The sequence below is a fragment of the Musa acuminata genome, chromosome BXJ1-8 (genome assembly GCF_036884655.1).
Source record: "Musa acuminata AAA Group cultivar baxijiao chromosome BXJ1-8, Cavendish_Baxijiao_AAA, whole genome shotgun sequence".
NCBI classification, from domain to species: domain Eukaryota; kingdom Viridiplantae; phylum Streptophyta; class Magnoliopsida; order Zingiberales; family Musaceae; genus Musa; species Musa acuminata.
This window is the reverse complement of record NC_088334.1, coordinates 46,601,797-46,623,412: the sequence shown is the minus strand read 5'-3', so window position 1 is coordinate 46,623,412 and position 21,616 is coordinate 46,601,797. Positions and strand designations below refer to the sequence as shown.

The window sequence follows — 21,616 nt, the reverse complement described above, 5'->3', positions numbered from 1 at the left end:
GAGAGGAGGAGCTCATCAAGCCCATCACCGGTCTCTTCCTCATCCTTGTCCTCTCCTTCCTCCTCTTCTTCGTCAGGCCCCGTAGGCGACTTCGCCTCCCGCCAAGCCCATTCGGCCTGCCCATCATTGGCCACCTTCATCTCCTTGCACCGATCCCACACCAAGCTCTCCACAAGCTCTCCACTCGCCATGGCCCCCTGATCCACCTCCGACTTGGATCCGTCCGCTGCGTGGTGGCCTCATCCGCCGCGACCGCCAAAGAGCTCCTCAGAACGCATGACTTGTCATTCTCCGACCGCCCTCCTTCCAAGGCCGTGAGCTACCTCACCTATGGCTTATCTGATTTCTCCTTCGCGCCCTATGGCGCGTACTGGAGGTTCATGAAGAAACTGTGCGTGTCTGAGCTCCTCGGTGGCCGAACCCTCGACCAACTCCTTCCCATCAGGCGCGAAGAGGTCGTGGCCCTCGTGCAAACCTTGCATGACAAGTCCCAGGAAAGGCGAGCTATTGACATGGGAGGCGAACTCATAAGGTTCACAAACAATGTCATCTCCCGGATGACGATGAGCCGCAGGTGTTCGGGCTCGGAAGGGGAGTCTGGGGAGGTCAGAAGGCTGGTTGAGGAGATCTCCGAGCTGACGGGCAAGTTTAACTTGGCTGATTACATCGGACTCTGCAAGAACTTGGACTTGCAAGGTTTTGACAGGAGGCTTGAGGACGTCCGCCGGAGGTTCGACGGCATGATGGAGAAGATCTTAAAGGACAAGGAGGCGGAGAGGGCAAAAAGGACGGCAATAGGAGGTGGAGCGAAGGATTTGTTGGATATGTTGATTGATATATCTGAGGATGCGAGTGCAGAGGCGAGGTTGACCAGAGACAACATCAAAGCTTTTATTTTGGTACGATATCCTAATTTTGCAACATAAATGGGTGATTTCTATTAACAATTTCTTTACTATTTTAATATCAACTCATTTTAATTTTTTTAATATTTCTAGATATTTATTTATATGTATATAAACATAAATATAATCGATTTATCACTTAATTCCAACATATATATCTATTTCTTGTTCGGAGCATATTTCATTATCATTTATATTAAATAATAATAAAAAATATTATCTAAAGATAAAAAATATAAGAAATTATTTTTTTATATATTTTTTAGATAAATTTATATATTTTTAAGATTTAAGATGTTGGATTACAGAAGAAGATGATAATTTTTGGTATTTTTATAATAGCCCAAAAGATATATGATATTTTTGAGAAAATAAGAGTATGATTGATTGATGAGTTATATTTAGTAAAACTATATATTATTATTATTTTTAAATGATTGTACTAAATAAGTGATTGCAAATAGCAAAATCATAGAAATTTAATTGTCTCCTCATTTAATTCTCTCGCAAAAAGCCTCGCTAGAAATGAAGTAATTGAATCATTTGTTAGGATATCTTCGTTGCTGGCACCGACACATCGGCGATCACAATGGAATGGGCGCTGGCAGAGCTCATCAACCACCCGGAGATACTGCACAAGGCAAGAGAAGAGTTGGACGCAGTCGTCGGCAAGAACAGGCTGGTGGAGGAGTCCGACATACCCAACCTGCCTTACCTCCAATCCATCGTCAAGGAAACGCTGAGGCTGCACCCTACAGGCCCACTCATCTTACGACGATCCAACAACGACAGCAAGATCGACGGGTACGATGTACCGGCGAACACGACGGTGTTCGTCAACGTGTGGGCCATCGGAAGAGACCCCGAGCGCTGGTCGGATCCACTCGAGTTCTACCCAGAACGATTCATGGAGAAGAAGGGGGAAGAGGCCATGGATGTTAGAGGGCAGCATTTCGAGCTAATACCGTTTGGAAGCGGAAGGAGAGGCTGTCCTGGGGCTTCTTTGGCCTTGCAACTCGTCCAGTCTACGGTAGGAGCGATGATACAGTGCTTCGAGTGGAAGGTTGGTGACGGTGGAACGGTGGTGGATATGGCGGAAGGGCCAGGCTTGACGCTTCCGAGGGCGAAACCATTGCGGTGCACGCCGCTGTCACGCCTGAATCCGCTGCCATTGCCCTCGATTCCTGCTGCTACTTCACTGTGTTCTTGATGAATCAACAGGAAAAAAGAACATCTTTATTTGCTCGAGGGAGGGTCATAAAGTTGCAGTTGTATGAATCCCACCTGCAGTAAATCGAGTCAGGAAGAAACCGAGACATTACTTTCCGTTGTATTTGTATAAACATTTTATCATATTGTTTTTGGATTCAGGCTTTTTACATATTTCAATGACATCAAATGATATATATATATATATATATATATATATATATAATAGATCCAAAATAATTAGTATTTATGATTTATAATTTTAAGTGCACTATAACTGTATATCTCACCCCTTTTTATTGTCGTTCGTATGCAATAGATGTAAATTTTTCATAAATATAAACATATATTTAAAACTAAGTGGACAAAAAAAGATTTATTATATTTTATTTAATTTTTTTTGACATGTCTCAAAATTATCCTAATTTCCATATAAGACACTACTTAAACTCTGGTAAATATTTTTTTATGATATAGGGACCTTTCATATGCAAAAGAGGGGGAAAATTTTCCGATTCAAAAAAATTAAATTGTGAGATTTTTTGAAAATATTTTTAAATATATTTTCCAATCGAACTTGGGTAAATTCTTGAGAAAAATCTTTAATTTTGAGAAATTCTCATTGAGAGGTATCAGTGCCTTTGCAACAATTGTAACATAATTATTGTGAGAGTTCATCTCCCAAGTTTAATCTCAAATCTCTCTTATCTTTTCGTCGGACCTTGCTTTGTCAATGGACTCCGATCACCTTACCTCACCCACTCCCTCGAAGCCTTTGATGAATTCTCCACCCCTTATTTTTAATCCAATGATGATCTCTTCAATTGTATTTCATCGACTTTTGCTATTGTCGATAAAATTTTATATACCCTTACCTTCATTATCCTTGTTTGCAACCCACTCCTTTCTAGTTCGTGGTTGCACATCTTTACCCTTGCTCATAGCCATGATCCTCACCCTTCGCTCATCACATTTCAAGAACAACAATAAATGAATAAAGGAGGTGAGGACGACAGACAATGATACGAGGGGAGGCAAAAACCAATTGAATAAAAGCAAATGTAATATTATTATTTTTAAAAAGATATTCTATATTTTTTTAAATATGATTATTATTTATAATCTTTCTCTTTCCCCTCGTCTTCTTTGTTGATAGTGTGAGATAACTACAAATGGAAAAAGGGCGAGTACAACAATTTGTAGTGTGAGAAAACTATAAATAGAGGAGATGAGGACGACATACAATGGGTTCGGACCATTGGGGATACTAACTAAAGGGTGGGTGATACGATATGAAAAAGGAAAAGAAATTAAGAATTAAAGAGATTATAAATAAAAAATATTTTTAATTAATTTTTAAGAGGCTATGAACAATAAAAAATTATCAATTGTAAAAAGAAAGGACTCTAATATTTTAAAAAAGAAGTGCTAATAAAAAATTTCTTAAGACTTTTTCCGACTATTTTTCCATCAACTTTTGTGCTGAAGTGATTGATTTATTTTATTTTCCTTTTATTTTTTATTTTTATTTTTATTTTTATTGCTAGGGTGCTATTGTTAGACAATAGTGTGTTTTTGACGCTTCATTTCTGGTCTCTTCTGCGTGTTGCTGCCACGAGATGATGACGATGAGAGGCAGCGTCGTCTGCTACTGCTGCCGAGGCGGCGGCAGTGGCGTAGGCACAGCCCTCCCTACGCCCTCCCTCTTCGTCCCGTCCGCATCTCCGAGAAGCCCCTCCCTACGCCGCGCCCAATCCATCTCCGTCTCCACCGCCGACCCGGAGGTCCGCGACGAGGCCTCCGCTGCGCCTCTCACCCGCCGCCGCCGCCTCATCCTCCTCCGTCACGCCGATAGCAGGATTGGTGATCGCTTCACTAAAGGTACCAACATATCTCTTCCTTCTCTCCTCCTCCATTAATTGTTTGTTGGAACTCAAGATTGGATCTCGGTACCTTTTCCCTTTATAGTGGTATCAAAATACTGCCTTCCCGCTGATTTCATCCGTTTGATGTGGTTTCGGGTTGTCAGTAATCCATCTGTTTCTATCTAACTTAATTTGGCTCGCTGGTTACTGAGTAATCTCAAGATCCAACTTCTTCCAATGCAAAATGTTACATACTAAAAGACCATAAGAATGCCAACACTGAAGGATGAATTGGATATAAAATACAGAAGAGGGCTCATGTATCATGGAAAAGAAGTATTTTTTGTAGGAACTGTGGTTGTCTGAATATCTACTTTAGGATAAGTCATTTGAATTGTTTTCCCTCATACCAGTTGGAAATTTAAAATGATAAGAATTTGGAAGTATTTTTTGTTTTCAGTTTTGGAAGAATGGATTTGTGACTTGAAATTTTTCTAATATCTTACAGACCATGATCGCCCAATAAGTAAAGTTGGCCGAAAAGATGCAATCAGTATCTCCAGCAAGCTTCAGCAACTGGGCTGGATACCTGAGCTCGTTTTGTCCAGGTTTTTTTTCTTAATATCTAGTTGCCCTTAAATCCTTGCAGTGCCTGTTGTTTGTACGCTCTATATGTCTATGTGCACATGCAAATAATCTCCTGATGATTTGTGATTACAACGTTTTCTAGTGTCACTAAAATGATGTGCAAGAACTGAAATTGAACAAAAAGAAAACAAGGATAATGACATGTAAGGGATCCCTTGCAAATTTTTGTGATCTGAAAGACTCCTGCTAATGTGGCAGCCTTACCTCACAAGCAAAGTGGTTGCTGAAAACTTGGCCACTCAATTTGCAAAAGTGCAAACTTGCAAGTTCTAGCGAACTATTAAATTATCTTAATTTAGTAAAAGATAGATCGAGGTTTTGGCAAAACAAAAGTTGTAGAATTTGGGAAGCTTAAATGTTTGCAGTCTTACCCTTGCAAGTAGGAAAACTTTTCCATCACTAGAACCTCGGTAACCAAGGTTGTAAAGAGGCAACCTTGCAATACGAACTACTGAATTAAAGTTGGACATAGTAAATACATAGAAGGTGGAACAAGATTTTCGTAAAGAAATATAATTAGAAACTCTACTGGTACAGGAACCAAGGGAAGGATTTGAAAGATAAAGGGAGTGAATATGAAAGAGCATTATCTTTGCCTATCATTAATAGTCTTGCTTGAAATATGAGTCAGCTACTTACAAACCTTAAGTCATAGAGGTTTTAATTATTCTGCTTATCTCTCAGACAGTTGCAAATTATTGACCTAGATCCAATTACAAAAGAATTATTGACCCGTTGATACTTCTTTGGAAAATAGATTGTGTCACGACTCGGGTCTGATGAGCCAACTGGCCAATAATTTCATTTTGGTCCTTCAACCGCGGATCAAAATGCTTAAGCGGGAGTTAACGTAGTATACTCATCAGGCCCTTATAAGCTAATCATACACATTGCCCACTTCCGATGTGGGACTAATGGGATGTTACAATATCCCCAACTCAATTAGCTTGACGTCCTTGTCAAGGCCCAACATAATCCAGATCGAACCCTAGCATAGTGCATGTGAGGTTTGACTCAATGGTGGCTCCACGCTGTGATGAGTTCTCTGACTCCATCCACGGGTAGCCCTTTCCTACTCGAGCCCTCTCACCCTGCCCAAATGCTAGGTCGGCTCTGATACCAAATATTATGACTCGGGCCTGATGGGCTAACTAGCCTATCAACTTCGTTTGGTCTAAACCATTGACCAAAATGCTTAAGCTGAAGTTAATAGTAGTACACTCATCAGACCCTTATAAGTCAATCTTAATCTTGCCCACTTTCGATGTGGGACTAATCAGGGGTGTTACAATCACCCCCACTCAAAGGCTTGACGTCCTCGTCAAGGCCTAACATAACCCAGATCAAACCCTAGCATAGTGCATGCGAGGCGTAGCTCAATGGTGGCTTCATGCCGTGACGAGTCCTCTGACTCCGTCTACGGGTAGCCCTTTCCTACTCGAGTCCTCTCACCCTGCCCAAATGCTAGGTTGGCTCTGATACCAAATATTACGACCCGGGTCTGATGAGCCAACTGGCCAATAACTCCATTTTGGTTCTTCAACCGCGGACCAAAATGCTTAAGCGGGAGTTAACGTAGTACACTCATCAGGCCTTTATAAGCTAATCATACACATTGTCCACTTCCGATGTGGGACTAATGGGATGTTACAGATTGTGTTTTAAAGCTCATCTAATATCATTGTTGGTAGTGGGGCTTTCAAATTGATGAAGCTGACATTGAACAAGGGGTGCCTGATATTGCTATTAGTTGAGCATCGGCACCTACATATTTTTACATCATACTTACTATAGCTTTCGAAAACTTTTACTATCAAACTTTTACATCATATTTACTAATAGCAACCCATTGATGTTGCTATTAGTCTTTTATGTGTGGGTTGCCATTTTTATCTGGAATCTTCTGGTACTATACTGCTACAGATTCATTTTCATGCTTTTAACTAATTTTCTTGCTGACCATGAAATCCTCCGAAGCTTGTTGATCTTTGTCATCATTGGAGTGCTTCCTTTATTGGCAATGGTGAAAAGGATATGATATCAAGTAGTTTTCTTACTTCTGTATCTCAAATTTTGCTCTGCTATTTTTTCACAGTGATTCCACCCGAACAAAGGAAACTCTTCAAATCATGCAAGAGCATGCACAGGGATTTTCTGAAGCGGAGGTATATTTTGTGCCAAGCTTTTATTCTATTGCAGCAATGGATGGTCAGACTGCTGAGCACCTTCAAAAGGCTATTTGTGAGTATTCAAGAGATGAGATCCTCACAGTGATGTGAGTCAACAAGTTTTGTAGTTTTTCTATTTAGTAATATTAGACTTTTGACATAATCCATTATTTATTAGATCTATATTCCCAAACTATGTCTTGCAAGCTTCTCATTGTTAGGACCACTCTACAGGTGCATGGGGCATAATAGGGGGTGGGAAGAAGCCGCATCAATGCTTTCTGGTGCTACAGTAGAGCTAAAAACATGTAATGCAGCTTTGCTTGAAGCCACTGGGAACTCATGGGATGAGGTCAGCTCATATCTCAGTTTGAAATTATTTGTCATATTTTTAACTAGAATAGCAACATAATTGCTCACAAGAGGTGGATGTAAATATTCCATATTTAAAAAAAAAAAAAAGAATATGATGACGGTGATGATGTCTAAGATCTTGGTTATTGTATTAAGCTTGTCAAAGATTTACTGAGAGAGAATCTTATGGTAGAAAGTCAAGTGAATTAGATTAACAAGTAGGTTTCTGGAGATGGGAGTTGTTATCTGTCTTATATGATCTCCTAGTTGTCAAGGAAAAAACATTGGTAAAAGATCAAAAAGTGTTTCGAGTTACTGTAGGGTATAAGGTAAAAAGGGATAAAGTTAGGTTGGGATTTGATGTCAGTGAAATTTTTATGGGAAAACAGGAATAAATTTTACATTCCTAAGATTGAGAAACAAGGAATCAGGTTTTGTCTAGCAGTAATTGCTATAATGTGAAGAAAGAAAATTAGCAACTTTTACTGCTTCTGTCCATTAGTACATATGACATTACTGGATAATCTTTTCTGGGGGAAGTTTTCTTTTGATGGATAGAAAGATGCTTATTAGAAGAGGAAAAGCTATTGATTTCTGTTTCTCCAAAGCATCTCAAGTTCTTGCATCGTGACCTGCCTCTGCTTCCTGGCTAGACAAAATCACTATCCTAGGTAGACCCTTCTTGACTCTCTTCAAAAATGTAGCATAAAAGAATGACGTTAGATATTTTATTTGTTTTAAAGCAACTTATATGAACCAGTTATCCGCTAGATTTTTTTTCTGTGTTACAATCAGCCACCAAATTTCTTAATGGAATTTCATTTGCATGTATTATCCTTTAGCTCTTGGGAGGACACTGTCATTATATAGAAGGAAACTTAAAGCAAACTACATTCTTGACAAAGAGGATCGGTATTTCATTTTGTGAGAATGCTTATTCAGTTTGTCCTCAGACATAGATCCGGAATAATGGTTCTGATTTTATCTTGGATGGTGATATATTAAACTTTCGTTGTCATTGAGTGTACAGAGGAACTTGAAGATTACCTCATGTAGTTTTAGGTCCCTGGCTCAGTGGTTTTACGTACTCAAGAGGTTGAGTGACTTTAATTTTTCCAGAAATGATTCAATATTTTTTGCATTTTATATGGTTAACTTTTACACTTTGCAAGCTCTCCTTTGATGTGACGTGAAAACAAAATGGCTTAAACTTCTTGGCATAGCAAAACTTTAGAATGGGTTCTCACTCTCTTTTTCTCTCATAAAATGCATCAGTTGAAGCACCGTATTTGTTTTATTCTAAATTGCTAATTCCTAGATCATTGGTTAAAATTACTATAATATCATCGTATGTATCATGCCAGCACTATTTTTTTTCTCTGCCTGAAATTACAGTACCAAGAGGCAATTGTTATCGTGCTTTCAGAAATTTGCAAATTTGGTACTCTGACCTTCTGAGTTTTGAGTACCCATTTTTTTTTTTTTTTGTATTTGCACTTGTTAAAATACAATGAAGAAAACTACACTTGTCTCAGAATGATCAACTTGTTGGTGTTCTCTAAATGCAGGCTTTTACACTGGCTGGCCTTGGGGGGTGGAAGCTGCATGGAGTAGTCAAGCCTTAATCTATTGCCACAAGGGAGCGTTATGTTTGGTATGCTTTGGAGATTATTCTTCCGGGAGAAGATTATGACTGCATGGGCTTTCCAATTGAGCATTACCCAGAAATCTGGTGCACAATGCTTCCCTATCCCGTTTCATATTCCACTTTGAATTCATCAAAGACTAAATGTAGATCTAAAAAGAGGAATTCTTGTGAGTTGCAGAATAATAGCTGAGGCCTTTAATCTCTTTCATCTCTGGTTTTTGTTTTCTTCTCGTGCATTATTTTCTGACTCATATTAACCACCAAGGTTCTTGCTCATATATCCATAAACCATGCTGATGTCTTGCTACGGCAGGACAATTTGCATTGAGCTTAACAAGATTCCATGAAGTTATTAATTGAAATATTAGAGTGGTATATTCTTTATGTGTCTTATTTTTGTCTCTCCCAATCAAAATGGATATAGCCTTTTGAAACCTATGCTTTGAAAGACGAGGGACGCAGGAAGCAAATCAAGAGAGGACGAGGTAATCCAACTCTATGCATCTTCCTTGAGCCAAGAAGGAAGATTTTGATTGTCTTTGACTGTCTGTGATCAAATCAGATTCATTAACTTTTCACGAGGATTACTTCCAGTGTTTATGGGTGATTCTTTACTAATGTTTTTTACTGTGAATTAATTGTAATTAGCCAATAATATCTGCCATATATATATAGCTATTATTATTTCTGACTATCAAATTGGAATTCATAAATAATTATTATTTAGGTTAATTATAAATTATTTTTATAATTAACTATTTTTAGTATCTCGATATTTATAATTTTAAAAATTATATTAAAATTTTTATATTTATGAAAGTGAAATATTAAGATTCAGCTAAAAAGATAATTTCATATGATTAAAAAAAATTTATTGAAACAGTGGAGTTAAATATTTTATAAAAAATTAATATAAAATTTAAAAATATCTAATTACAAGAGGTAATATATAATTAGCCTCTATTTATTTAGAGGTTATTTCTTCGCTTTTAATTCATAAATAATATACTCATAGAGTTGATTGATATTGAAGGAATCCCCTTATCTGTATTTTTATAATTATATTTTTATTTCTTCTCCTGATACCATAGAATATTCAACTTTAATCTTAGTCACTTAATTCAGATCCGAACGAGATCCGAACCCGAATCGAACTCGAGACGTACATGTGGTTGGTTTCTTCACTGGTCTGATTAAACCCACCTTTTATGTCCCCGATGCCGTACCCTAAAAGTCTTCGCGATCGCTGGCCATCGGCCTCCTTTCCGCAGCGACCTCCTCAAAGAAACCCTAACACCAGGATCGGAGATATTTGCGAGTCCTTCGCCATGGGCTCCAGGATGCAAGAGCACGATGGTGCGAGTCCCGCGTAAGTTTCCTTTTTTATCGACCGCGTTCTCTTCCTCTTCTTCGTCTCGTCGGGTCTTCTTCTTCCGCTCTTATACGGAGGCTTTCGTGTTTATTTCGTTTATCTTTTATTTTCCTGCAGGAAGATCTTTGTCGGAGGGCTTCCGAAGGATACGACGCTTGGTGAGTTTTTTTTTTTTTTGTGATCAGTGATGAAACCTGATCGATTGGTCTCGGAATTGCTTGTTTCTATTCCATTCATTATTTTTCTCCTTGTAGCTTTAGTTGGAGATTTAAATCGGTGTGTTTAAAGCTGGAGCTTTATTTTGATGCATGCTCTCTTAAGATCCACTTATCCACTAAATATATATAGCTAAAATCGATCACATAAACGCATTTGAGTAAGAAAAGAAAAGAGGAGTCTTTTTTTTTCTTTTTGCTGTTTCTGTTTGCCTACGTCGTGGATGGAAGAAGATAATTAAACCTAAGTTTTTTATTATTTCTCTTCATACTATCAGCATCCGATTTTAGGATAGAAACGTTGGTTAGAAGAAATTTCCAACTCCTCTTTTCCTCTCTCCTATCATTATTTTTACCTTTCCAAAGGCGGATAAAAATCCTATAAATTGCTGTACCGGGTCAGGTTGCACTTATCTGAAGCTGTTTATGTTTGGTCTAGACGTCCTGTATGTTTCTACCCAATGTCTAATCTTTTCTGTTTACCCTTGACTCATTTCATCGCATCATTATTCACAAATCCATTTGGGACATGTGTAATTTTCTCCACTTTTAGTGGCTTGTTTGGGCTTTTCATAATGAATGTGGTTGCGTTTTGGGAAAGCCACTGCATTGGATCTAACCTCTTATTTAATCTATCATTCTCAGCGTTTTATTTGTTTTGGCGTCATTGCTTTTAAGAATCATCAGGAAGCCATTTTTGGGAGACATGTAATGTGTTTTTTCTTTATGTTGTTCACAACATTTTTACTGGATTTCATTTCCATATCAAAAATTTTTAAGTACTTCCCTCTGTGTGTCTTATATATATCTCTTGCAAGATCAGAACTTGGTTCTTGTCAAACTAGGACACTAGGATCTAAGTGCTTCACAAGTTTGGTTGTGTGAGGCAATTGCACCCCCAAGGACATCTGATGTAGGCAATCTGTAGGTCAATTTGGCTTAGTTTGTGACAGAAACGATTATGTTGTTTCTCTATGCTATGGCGACGTAACGATGCTAGCCCTTATGATGTGCATGTTAGATCATATGTTGAAAGCATTACAGATGATTAGTCACTATTCCATATAGTTGCATTTTATCTGTAATTCTGGGGTTACCATCAGCAATCAAAAGATACTGCTGGAAGGTTGAGAAAGCTTATTGAAGGAAGATCCACATAATGGGAATGGATGTCTGAATGGCACAACTGCTGGAAGTATCCTTAGAGATGTTGCTAAATTTTGCCTTTTGAGGGAGGATCAATTTTGTGCAATTAGCATGACAAAGAATTGTATGGCTATCCTAATTACTGGATGTGGCAACACGATAACATGCCTAGTTCTTGTCTGAGTGGATAAATATTGGTCTAGAACTTCCTACACAGTTTTGTTTGATTACGTCAAATACTATTATGAGATGCATCTCGAACCTTTTCTAGTTTGATTCTATGAGCACTTGTTACCATATGTTGGTCATGTTTAATGTGCTTATCTTGAACATTGAACCTCATCGTATCTTGGGATTCAATGTGTCTCACCTTTTGTAGGTGTCCTATTCTTTATTTTGTGGTTTGTGGCCTTCTAAAACTCAGTCTAAGGGCCATGCTTCTGGCCCTCTACTTGACCTTTAAGTCCAAAGTAATTAAATTTCTTGTTCCAGTATTAATTTGAAGTGATAGTGATGTTATCACATCATCACTGGAACCTAATCTGAATCTAAGTTGGAATTTTGGTAATTCAATTAATATGATCCATCATATAGATGTAATAGACACTGGTATTTCGATCATTTTGTTTTATTTTTGTTCCAATGTGGTTTTCTATTTTCTGTGGATAACCTGCTTGAAGTTAGAGTTGTCAAGCACAAAGATTTAATTCTTGGTCTGGTTTCAATAACCTATGGATTAATATAGTATTGGTATCCTGACCAGTACCACCTGATATCGTTTAACAAAACAACAAAAAAATAAAATAAAATGGCATTGTACCAATATCAATCTATAAATTTGTCCAATTGGTGATTGATGCACTGTATTTCACAATTTATTGCCATCTGATCTTTCGTGATGCCAAAATCTTACCTAGAGCTGATACTATTTTCTTTTAAAGTCTTTTCTGAGATACATGTTTTCATTTAGACTCTTCTTTATCTTGTTTTTTGGAAAATGCCCAAGGCTTTGAATGTTGGACATCATTACATAACAAGATTTATGAATGTTTGTTAGTTTGTTTTTCTGGTCCTATTTATTTTTAATCCTGTGGTGATATGGCAGAAACGTTTGTGAAGCACTTTGAGATATATGGAGAGATAGTAGATTCGGTGATAATGAAAGATCGTATTACAAACAAGCCAAGAGGCTTTGGGTTTATCACCTATAAAGATGCTTCTGTTGTTGACAGAGTTATTGATGACACACATGTCTTCAGTGGAAAAACGGTATGTTCTATTGTGGTGATTGTAGTCTATTGTTTTATTTACCTTTCGGGGTGGTTATTTGTTTTGTTTTGTACCTATGTAAATATCTTACTGCTTTACTGGGGTCATTTGCTTTTGTTGGCTTGACATGTACATTGTCTCATATGTTGGCCTTCATCTGGTCTCATATGGTCCCATTTATTATGAATTTTTATCTTGTTTGATTCTTTTACCTTTTTTCTCCCTCTCTCCCTCTTACAATATATATTATGGATTTGTGGTGTGAGATTTCTTTGTAGTACTAAAGAATTTGTTTATTTGAATGAGACCAATACCTATTCTTTGATGCTAAAGTTTTGTATAAGATCATTTCTTTACTGGTTCATTATTTTTTTTGGTAAATCATCTTCGAGTACCATTTTTCATACATAATGTCTGTTACAGTATTTGTTTCTTAACACTTAATATGCTGATTTGTGAAATCTGACTCCCCATGATCTTGACTTTTCAGGTGGAAATAAAAAGAACTATTCCAAAAGGTGCTGCTCCTTTGAAGGATTTTAAGACAAGGAAAATATTTGTTGGTGGAATACCAACAACTCTTTCAGAAGGTAATAATATGTCCTTATCTTTGTATGCTTTGTAACTATTTGGCCAGACATGTTGACAGCAGTGGGGCTTGACCTTTTGCTTTAATCCGAACAGATGAATTCAAGAACTTCTTTTCTGAGTTTGGGAGGGTGGAGGATCATGAAATTATTCGTGACCATACAACCAACAGATCTCGTGGATTTGGCTTTATACTCTTTGAGAAGGAAAAAGATGTAGATGACTTATTGGCGAAAAAGGGTAATATGATTGATCTAGCTGGTACAAAGGTGAGTCTAGTGCAGTGCTTGGTGAGAAGTCTAAAATTGCATTGGCATGGTTTTGCATCAGTTAGAGCTTAAGCTAAATAGATTACCAGATTCACCGTGCTGATTAGTTAGTTTGTTTCAATTTTGGGCTAGGTGTACTGCAGTTGTTCGTATTTGCCTGTGACATGTCCTAAATAGGTTTATCATGCAGGGCCATGATTGACTTCGTTGTTTCACTGTAGGTGGAAATTAAGAAGGCTGAACCAAGGAAACCTTCCAATGCCCCATCTTCTGCTTTTGACGGTGAACCTAGGGCTCGTCATTTTGGGGATAGTGTTGGCAGATATGGTGGTTCATATGGTGGCTTTGGTAGTGCTGGTGGTTATGGCCCATCATCCTACCGGACACCAGGAAGTTTTGGTCCTCGACCCGGAGGCTATGGTGGTTATGGGAATGTTGCTGGTGATTATGGTGGTGGATATGCTGGTTATGCTGGTGGCTTAGGTGACTACCGTGCAGAATCGTCACTTGGTTATTCTAGTCGTTTTGGCTCATATGGTGGAGGATTTGGTGGTGGATATGAGGGTGGTTACGGTGGCTTTGGCCGTGAAGCAGGGGGCTACGGTGGTTCTAGCTATGGAGGTGGTTATGATTCCCCAGCTGGTTATAGCTCAGGACTCTATGGCAGTAGAGGTGCCTATAGTGGTGGTGGTGGTGGTGCTGCTGGCCGATACCACCCATATGGGAGATAGGATGGCATGATGCTATTCAGCTTGGTTCTATGTCATCAGATCAGCTAGTACTAGATTCCAGGGAGTATAGACATCCTAGTACAACTGAGAATGCGCCTCAAGGGTTGAGTTCATGTTGGGTGATGTGTGGACTTTTGTCAGGAACCTGTAACATTAAATGTTTTGCACTTAAATATGATTGTTATTTAAATTTTTTTGACTGTAATCCATATCACCATGGCATCATTACGAATGATCCTTAGGTTATTGTCGTGAGAGGCCTGTCAAAAGCATCATTTTCTAGTTTAATTAATGATGTTGCTCTGTGGTGTGTCATCTCAATTTAAATTCCTCAGTTGCCGTCTTAAGGCTTCTTTTTGGCTTTTGGGTGTAGATCGAGTGTTTTTGGTGTATCATTTTCAATAACCCATTCAGTCTTTGCCTCATTTTTCTAGTGGGTAGCGACTCTCAGGTTTCCGAAGACTTCTGATAAGAGAAATTTTTGGGATTTCGATCTAAAATAATGTGTTTGGATTCTTCAAAGTTGTGTAATTAATTTCTTTTTCGTTGATTATGGTATTTTGGAATCTGTGTTTTCACTGATAGATCTTTACATCCACCTGAAATATTAGTATGATTGGGTATGTTTTCACTGATAGATCTTTAAAAGTGGGTTTATTATCTCTTTCAATAATTACGTCATCATCACCCATTAAAAGATGAGGTTTTAAGATAGCTTTCAATAAAAAAATCATCTTTAGTTTTAAGTGATAAAGATTTTATCAGATCATCGGGATTGAAATCAGCCAACCGTCTATCACCTTTAAAATAAACACTTCTTGGCTTGGTTGAGATCCCCAGCCACACCAACACATTCTTGTGAGGCAGTTCCCAGCGGCGCTTTGGAAACCCCCGCGTCCGACTGCTTTCAGGTATCCTATTAGCTTCACACGCTGCCTCTCTTCTTCCTTTCGTTCCTCTCCCATTTGAATCTCCTTTTGTGTATTCATTTCGTAAGCTTTTCATCCGTCTCTATCAGTTCTTGCGTCTTTTGATCCTTACTCGTAGGGACTAAGTCGACCGAGGAAGTAAGGGGGGGTCGGACGGTGCGAGGATCGGAGATGGAGGAATACATGGAGAACGTAAAGAGATTGCGAACTCAGATAAACGGTGAGTTGTAAGTAGTTTATATCCATACCATCCCTTCTCCTCTGGTTTTGAATGGAAGCACCATTTCCGTTTTCTCTTTTCATCCTTTTTTATATCGCATGGGATATTCGATTTCTGACTTGTGGTTTGATATAGACATCGAGGAGGCTGCGGCGAAGAGATCGGTAGAGGAGCAGAAGCAGAAGACAGCGATCGGCGCCTTGCAAACCGATCTCAATCTCGGTCTGCCTTCTTCACTTCTCTTCGCTTCTCTCCTCCTCTTCTTCTCCTCTGCGGTTTCTTTTGCCTTTTTGCCCCTTAGGTTGTCGTGTTTCGTCTCTATGATTTCTTTCACCGACCTTCTTCTCCATGCGTACTTTACCAGGAAATTGAATTCCAACAACAACAACAACAACAACAACAGCAACAACAACAACAAAAAAGAAAGAAAGAAAGAAATTAAAAAAAAAATAAAATTAGAAGAATAATGATCATGCGTATGTTAGCCGCCTGATCTCTCCATGTCCATTTACCCGCGCATGGGCGCCGCTAAGTCTGTCGCCTTGACTGTCAACTGATCCACTACTAAGGCTCGCGCTGCGAGTCCGTAGTGCATCATGCTTCATGCTTCATGGTTTGATCCGTGCCCCGTTTTGTGTCATTCCTTTTCGGCGCTGTCTCCTTAGCAACAAACTGTTGTCTGTTATGATACCGGCAACAGTCTGTACATAACTCGCGAACGAGCCCTGACGACTGTTTCTGTTGGTAGTGAGGACGGAAATAAAGCGTTTGAACGAGGAGGCAGCGGAGATGCTCAAAGCGCAAGCCCAGACCAGCTCCGAGATAGCAGAGAAGCAAAAGAAGATCTCCTCGCTGGAGACGGAGTCTTGCACCCTCTCTCAGGTCATTCACTGTATCCTCGAGACCAAGTTTCTTTTTGTTAAAATACATCTCTTTGTTGTTGTATGTATATGTCCTAGATAGTGTAGATCTAGTCTAACCATTAGCAATGAGCTCTTGGATATGGCTCCTCTGTATAATTATCGTACCTGAGGCTACTACTCTCGATACCTGTAATCTGCCATACTTAACATGTATGATTAGATGGTGTCGTGCTCTGCATTATCCATCATTATGTTGTCTGGGAAAAATTAAGAGAACTTGATAAAACAAGGATATATCTTTACAGGAAGATTCACTGTTCTACCATTAACATTGTAACTGAATGCTTAATTTTTGTTTTCCCTATATGCTTGAATTGCAGACTTTGGAGCTTCTCCAACAAGAAATGACCACCACAACGCTGAAACATAAAGAAAAGAGGTTTATATTCAGTTGAAATCTTTATTTGGTTGTTTTTAGGCATTGCCCAAGAAATGTTGTCCACTTTCCATAGATCATACTATGCAAGGGTTACCGAAGACTTGAATCTCAAATTACGGGAACAACAGGTAGGCTTGACTACTGTCTTCCAGAGCTCATGTAGTCTACTATATTTCCTGCAGCTTTGTATTTTTGAGTTATCAATAATTTAAAGAATGAAACTAAAGATATTTTTTTCCTCCTGCTTTTAGGAGTGGTACAACTCAAAAAGGCAGAAGATGAAAGCAGATGCTGCATCAGTAAGTTTATCATTATTTTAAGATGTTTAGGGAATTGTAACTGATCTTTTAGTTTTAGGGAAGGGAAGAATATCTTATTTACTTTTCTTCAAGAGAAAATAATCAATTGCCGATTAGATATTATTAAGCTTGTTTCTGCATCATTTGCACATGATTCAGTTTTAACAACCTAACCTGGCATTTAAACTATATCATTATCCTCTTCCGAAAAATTTTGAGATTTCTTCCACAGTTCAATATAAGACTATGACCCCCCAGAGTCCACTTGTAATTACTTTTTCCTTGAATTTATCCTCCTGTAGACAACCAGATTGTTTTTATAGTGTCAAGAAAATTGACCTTATAGCAGAATCTATAATTTGCAGAATAGAATTTGACATATTTTAACAACTAAATGAATGTGTTACTAATACAGGTTGATGATAATGTAGATAAAGAAATTGTTCAGACCAAAGGTAATTAATTATCTTTTCTTGGATTTTTTGCCATCAGTAAGTTACTTTTAATGATTTTGTTTCTTATTCCTCCAATAACTTTCAACCTTGGATCCTTGTGTTATACGGCATAAATGTTAGCAACCACATAAATTAGGTAGCCCCTTTCTAAAGCAAAATTTCTGATCTTTGATTGATGCACCAATCGACTTGATCTCCTATATGCAGGGAGTGGGAATGCTATGCCCTCCATGGGAGCAAATTTGGGGAATACGGTTTGAAAATTTTGGTTTCTTTTTCATCTTTTGCAGATTTCAATGTGGTTATTGTCCATTGTTTACAGGGTAATGACACCAGTGGGAGAAATAAGGATTTGGAAATTGAATTGGAGTCTGCAAAAACCAAACTTGCAGAAATAGAGGCAAAAAAATCTGAAGTTGCTAGAGATAGCATTAAGGTATACACTTTTATCACAATTGACAGTATCAAGACATATTCTAGGGTGCAACTTTCAGAATCAAGTGGTGCGGTTTCTTTTACATATCAGTCCAAGCAGCTGCTTGAGGAAATGAGTTACAAATTGCAGGCAGCCCCTGTGAGTACATCAAATGACACATTAGGTTACTCATCACCGTTTTCCATGTTCAAGTATTGCGAAATTTCTTGTCTAATATGTATTCATGAACTAACATTACTGCATGGAGCCTGCACTGAGGGAAATGGATGTCAAAGCCTTGGAAGAGGAACACAGATCTTTGGTGGCTGATAAAGCTGGGGAGCTGGAGTACTTGCAGTCTCTAAAGGAACGGATTAAACAACTGAAGGTAATAAGGTTTTCTTTTGTATACAATCTCATAACAATGACTGCATCTTTTCAAGTCGGGGAAGACAAGTTGTTTTCTGCTATCCCTTAGTATTAAGGGTTACCGAATCTCATATCGGGAAGAAAGTTTTTTCTTCTTCAGTTCCTGGCTGGCCGAGATTTTGTACTTTTGAGTTTCCAACTTTTCAATTTGTTTCTTATAACAGAACCACTCTTTCTCATTAGTAGAGCCACCTCTTTCTCCTCCACTTAATATAAGCACTATCATTAGGAATAGGGATTTTGATGAAGGCGATTGCATATGATGTATGGTTTAATCTGGCAATTTTATTGGATCCTTACTCTATGCAAATAATCAAGAGTGAAACTTGCAATCTGCATTGAAATGAGTCCGACTTGGCCTATGGTGGTTACTCCTTTGGCTTAAAAATAAGGGATTCAAACGATCTTGGGCATCTTACAGTAGCTTTATCAAAATTTGGTAACATAAATTTCCTGGATCATCATGCTGAATGATGATTCTCTGATTTGTCATCTTTCACATCATTTTTTCTATACATTTTTTTGACATTGTGTTTCACAGAACATCTCACATATCATCAAATGTCGATGTGGAAAGGAGTACAATGTGGAGCTGGTGAGTTGAAGCTGTGGCTTGCATCCGAAGCAGTTTCATGGTCTCAGCACTGGAGAGTGAGAATATATAGGTATGTAGAATTTCTTTTTCCCTTCGGTTTCTCTAGCAAAGGAGAAGGCAGTTGAACTTAATACTGCTCGATGACGGTGTAACGGCATATAGGACATACATGAACATTTAGATTAGTGTTCTGTGAGCTTGTTTACAAGAAAGCAGAGCTCAAGAACAAATTAGGTTGTTCAATAAATTGTCATAGAATAGACTTGACTTGAAATTCATACAAATATTTGAGCCATAGATAGACGATGAGAACAAAATCCATATTGATAGAAAGAGTCTATTCTGTGATCTGGCACCTAGGAACATTTGACAAGAAGGCTAGGGTTTTGGAGGTGCAGAAAACGAGTTATGACCAAAGGAAAATGATGTGATTAATAAAAAAATTCATGAAAGAATTACTTGGTTCAACAAAGTCTTTTCTGATTTCTTTTCTAAGAATTGTCTCATTTTTTTTTTTTTTTTTTGAAAGGATGTCCCTTATATGTTATAATTCCTGAAATGCTCCTTTGACGGTACAACTGTAGGAGTATGACACAGCCTATGGATCGATTTATAGAGTGAACTAATCTAATTGTTTAGTTACAGTATTTAGTGACGCTTACATGCTGTAGTTCTATTCAAAAATAATATACGTGAAATAATTTTTTTTATTTGATTATTTTAATCCTAAATCAATAAGGATACTTATGTAAAATCATACTTCATTAGTTGATTTCTATTAGGCCTTGAGTTTATTTTTGAATAGACTTATTAGTGCCTTGATGAAGGTGCTAAAAATATTACAAGACTACTAAAAAATAATATTATAATCTTGTACATAGGAGAGTGAACCAATTCATCCCATGGACCAGTCCATAACATAACATGCAATAAATTGTCCCTCTAATTTATCTGGACATTTGAGAGATTAATCCAAATAGGGAACGCCATTTGAAAATGCGAAAAAAGAACAGCTGTTGAGAAAAAGTAAAAAGAAAATGAAAGAAGTTTTTCTTGATAATTCGCTTACCTTTTTTTTAGTTACTTTATTTAATTTTTGAAAGTCTGAAAGGGATGGTGACTTTGAAGGCCTAGTTTAATTTAACTTGATGACCTTTGCAATTGATTTCGCCTCACTCAAGTAAATTTACTGTGTGTGTGCGTGTGTGTGATTCTAAAGTCTAATTGATCGCGATAGCGACGTAGTCTTGGGCTGGACCGACCAGAAGGACGTCGTGTATTGGCTCAGATGGTGACGAGTTATTCCACAATAATGTGGTTGGGCATATCCAACCAGTGTTTTCACATCATTCATTAGGCAGTTGCTGCCGAGGATGGTGACTCTTTATCTCCATTGGAAGATACGCATATGAATATGAATATGCTTTGTGTTACGCCAACAACATTTTGTGCAGAATTGCTTGTCATTATCAACATCTAAAAAGATCATTTTTCAAGATTGCCATTAGAATACCTATCACTATTTATCAAGGAGTTAAAGATGTATAATTATAGCCATAGAAAAATAGTGGTGTCAAAATTTCTCTGTTGAGAGAATAAGCGTTCGTGACGAAAGAACACCTACTAAAACTTTCTGGAGAGGATTTTTAGCAGGATCTTGAGGTACCATTTAAAAATTGATAGCCATGTGGCCCATCATCAGATTTGACCCATACATTTTGAAGCCCCTCCCTTCTTTTCTCTTTCTACTCCATTTAAGATCACTTGATGAAGAGAGAATCTAGTCACTGGATATTTTTACAAAACAATTCACAATCATGAAACTTTATCCTCACAAAATAAATAAGATACTAGATGCTAGTAGTTGCATGTTAATTATATTTATTATTCTCTTATAATTAGTTTTCTTTAGTATTTTAATTTTTAATTTTTAAAAAATTTATATTTATAAAATAAAATATTGAGATCTCTATATAGGATTAAAAAAAGATAATTTTATAGGATTAAATTTTTCTTTAAAAAAATTATTAGAACAACGAGATTAAATGTTTAACTTTAAAGATAATTTTTTTTAAAAAAAAAAGTCTTTATTTTTTGTGCCACTTGAAGTTGACATCTAATGTTACACTCGGAGGATGTGAGAGAATCCATTTTACTTAGAACAATACTTCAATCATTACTCTCATTAACTAAAACTCTTTCCCTCTGTGACTGTGAGTGCTTACTTCCACGCTCTCTCATGACAAGCTTGTAATGGGGCTGGCAGCAGTGTCTGATTTGCCTACCTATGTTGCATCATCGCCAGCATCATCCGGTGCAATAATAAGGGTGTGGCGTGATGGTAATATCTGAGACTTAGGAGAGAGCTATTTCCTTCCATCAAAGGACTGGAACAGCTACGTGCCAGTGCATGACACACTGGTTTCAGATCTCAGAGACCAGCTGGTGGTCGTCACTAGTAGTGTCCATCATGACCATCATCGAATGTTTACTTGGCCGTAGAGCACGCACGCTTTCCAACCTCAAATATCTCCTCCATGCATAAAAATATTATGTCCCAACAGAAATCTCAACTCTGAGCTCCG

At 37.8% G+C, this 21,616-nt stretch overlaps 4 protein-coding genes across 7 annotated transcripts; all 4 read left to right on the top strand.

Annotated features, from left to right (window-relative positions):
• Positions 1-2,271, top strand: LOC103996277 (cytochrome P450 93A2). Its single transcript, XM_009417166.3, has 2 exons — positions 1-899; positions 1,456-2,271. Exons 1-2 carry the CDS (start codon positions 381-383, stop codon positions 2,113-2,115), a joined length of 1,179 nt encoding a protein of 392 aa, XP_009415441.3. The 5' UTR covers positions 1-380; the 3' UTR covers positions 2,116-2,271.
• A 1,405-nt stretch (positions 2,272-3,676) lies between these two features.
• On the top strand, positions 3,677-9,005 carry LOC135588267 (uncharacterized protein At3g52155, chloroplastic-like). Its single transcript, XM_065080324.1, has 5 exons — positions 3,677-3,995; positions 4,488-4,587; positions 6,723-6,902; positions 7,030-7,147; positions 8,718-9,005. Exons 1-5 carry the CDS (start codon positions 3,734-3,736, stop codon positions 8,772-8,774), a joined length of 717 nt encoding a protein of 238 aa, XP_064936396.1. The 5' UTR covers positions 3,677-3,733; the 3' UTR covers positions 8,775-9,005.
• Positions 9,006-9,999: 994 nt separating this feature from the next.
• LOC103996279 (uncharacterized) lies at positions 10,000-14,708 on the top strand. The gene is made up of 6 exons (XM_009417168.3): positions 10,000-10,166; positions 10,287-10,327; positions 12,636-12,799; positions 13,290-13,389; positions 13,484-13,656; positions 13,878-14,708. The coding sequence occupies exons 1-6, from the start codon at positions 10,006-10,008 to the stop codon at positions 14,385-14,387; spliced, it is 1,149 nt and encodes a 382-aa protein (XP_009415443.3). The 5' UTR covers positions 10,000-10,005; the 3' UTR covers positions 14,388-14,708.
• A 152-nt stretch (positions 14,709-14,860) lies between these two features.
• LOC135588266 (uncharacterized) lies at positions 14,861-20,527 on the top strand. Of its 4 annotated transcripts, none has more exons than XR_010476166.1 (14): positions 14,861-15,298; positions 15,435-15,536; positions 15,672-15,758; positions 16,285-16,418; positions 16,780-16,838; positions 16,912-16,966; positions 17,090-17,137; positions 17,553-17,592; positions 17,800-17,846; positions 17,915-18,028; positions 18,119-18,166; positions 18,276-18,395; positions 18,978-19,101; positions 20,269-20,527. XR_010476166.1 is itself a non-coding variant. In XM_065080322.1 (13 exons), exons 2-13 carry the CDS (start codon positions 15,488-15,490, stop codon positions 19,038-19,040), a joined length of 864 nt encoding a protein of 287 aa, XP_064936394.1. In that variant the 5' UTR covers positions 14,914-15,298; positions 15,435-15,487; the 3' UTR covers positions 19,041-19,328. The 4 variants fall into 4 exon arrangements, 2 of the variants coding, with proteins under 2 accessions (XP_064936394.1, XP_064936395.1); XR_010476167.1 differs by having other exon boundaries at positions 20,251-20,527; XM_065080322.1 differs by lacking the exon at positions 20,269-20,527 and having other exon boundaries at positions 14,914-15,298; positions 18,978-19,328.
• The last annotated feature ends 1,089 nt before the right edge of the window (positions 20,528-21,616 follow it).

Coding starts and splice junctions, on each gene's coding strand:
- LOC103996277 (XM_009417166.3), top strand. CDS start 381: ATGAAGAAACTGTGCGTGTCTGAGCTCCTCGGTGGCCGAACCCTCGAC. Junction 900..1,455: donor ACATCAAAGCTTTTATTTTG/GTACGATATCCT, acceptor ATCATTTGTTAG/GATATCTTCGTTGCTGGCAC.
- LOC135588267 (XM_065080324.1), top strand. CDS start 3,734: ATGATGACGATGAGAGGCAGCGTCGTCTGCTACTGCTGCCGAGGCGGC. Junction 3,996..4,487: donor TGGTGATCGCTTCACTAAAG/GTACCAACATAT, acceptor AATATCTTACAG/ACCATGATCGCCCAATAAGT. Junction 7,148..8,717: donor CTGGGAACTCATGGGATGAG/GTCAGCTCATAT, acceptor CTCTAAATGCAG/GCTTTTACACTGGCTGGCCT.
- LOC103996279 (XM_009417168.3), top strand. CDS start 10,006: ATGTCCCCGATGCCGTACCCTAAAAGTCTTCGCGATCGCTGGCCATCG. Junction 10,167..10,286: donor CACGATGGTGCGAGTCCCGC/GTAAGTTTCCTT, acceptor ATTTTCCTGCAG/GAAGATCTTTGTCGGAGGGC. Junction 10,328..12,635: donor TCCGAAGGATACGACGCTTG/GTGAGTTTTTTT, acceptor GTGATATGGCAG/AAACGTTTGTGAAGCACTTT.
- LOC135588266 (XM_065080322.1), top strand. CDS start 15,488: ATGGAGGAATACATGGAGAACGTAAAGAGATTGCGAACTCAGATAAAC. Junction 16,839..16,911: donor CTGAAACATAAAGAAAAGAG/GTTTATATTCAG, acceptor CACTTTCCATAG/ATCATACTATGCAAGGGTTA. Junction 18,396..18,977: donor AACGGATTAAACAACTGAAG/GTAATAAGGTTT, acceptor TGTGTTTCACAG/AACATCTCACATATCATCAA.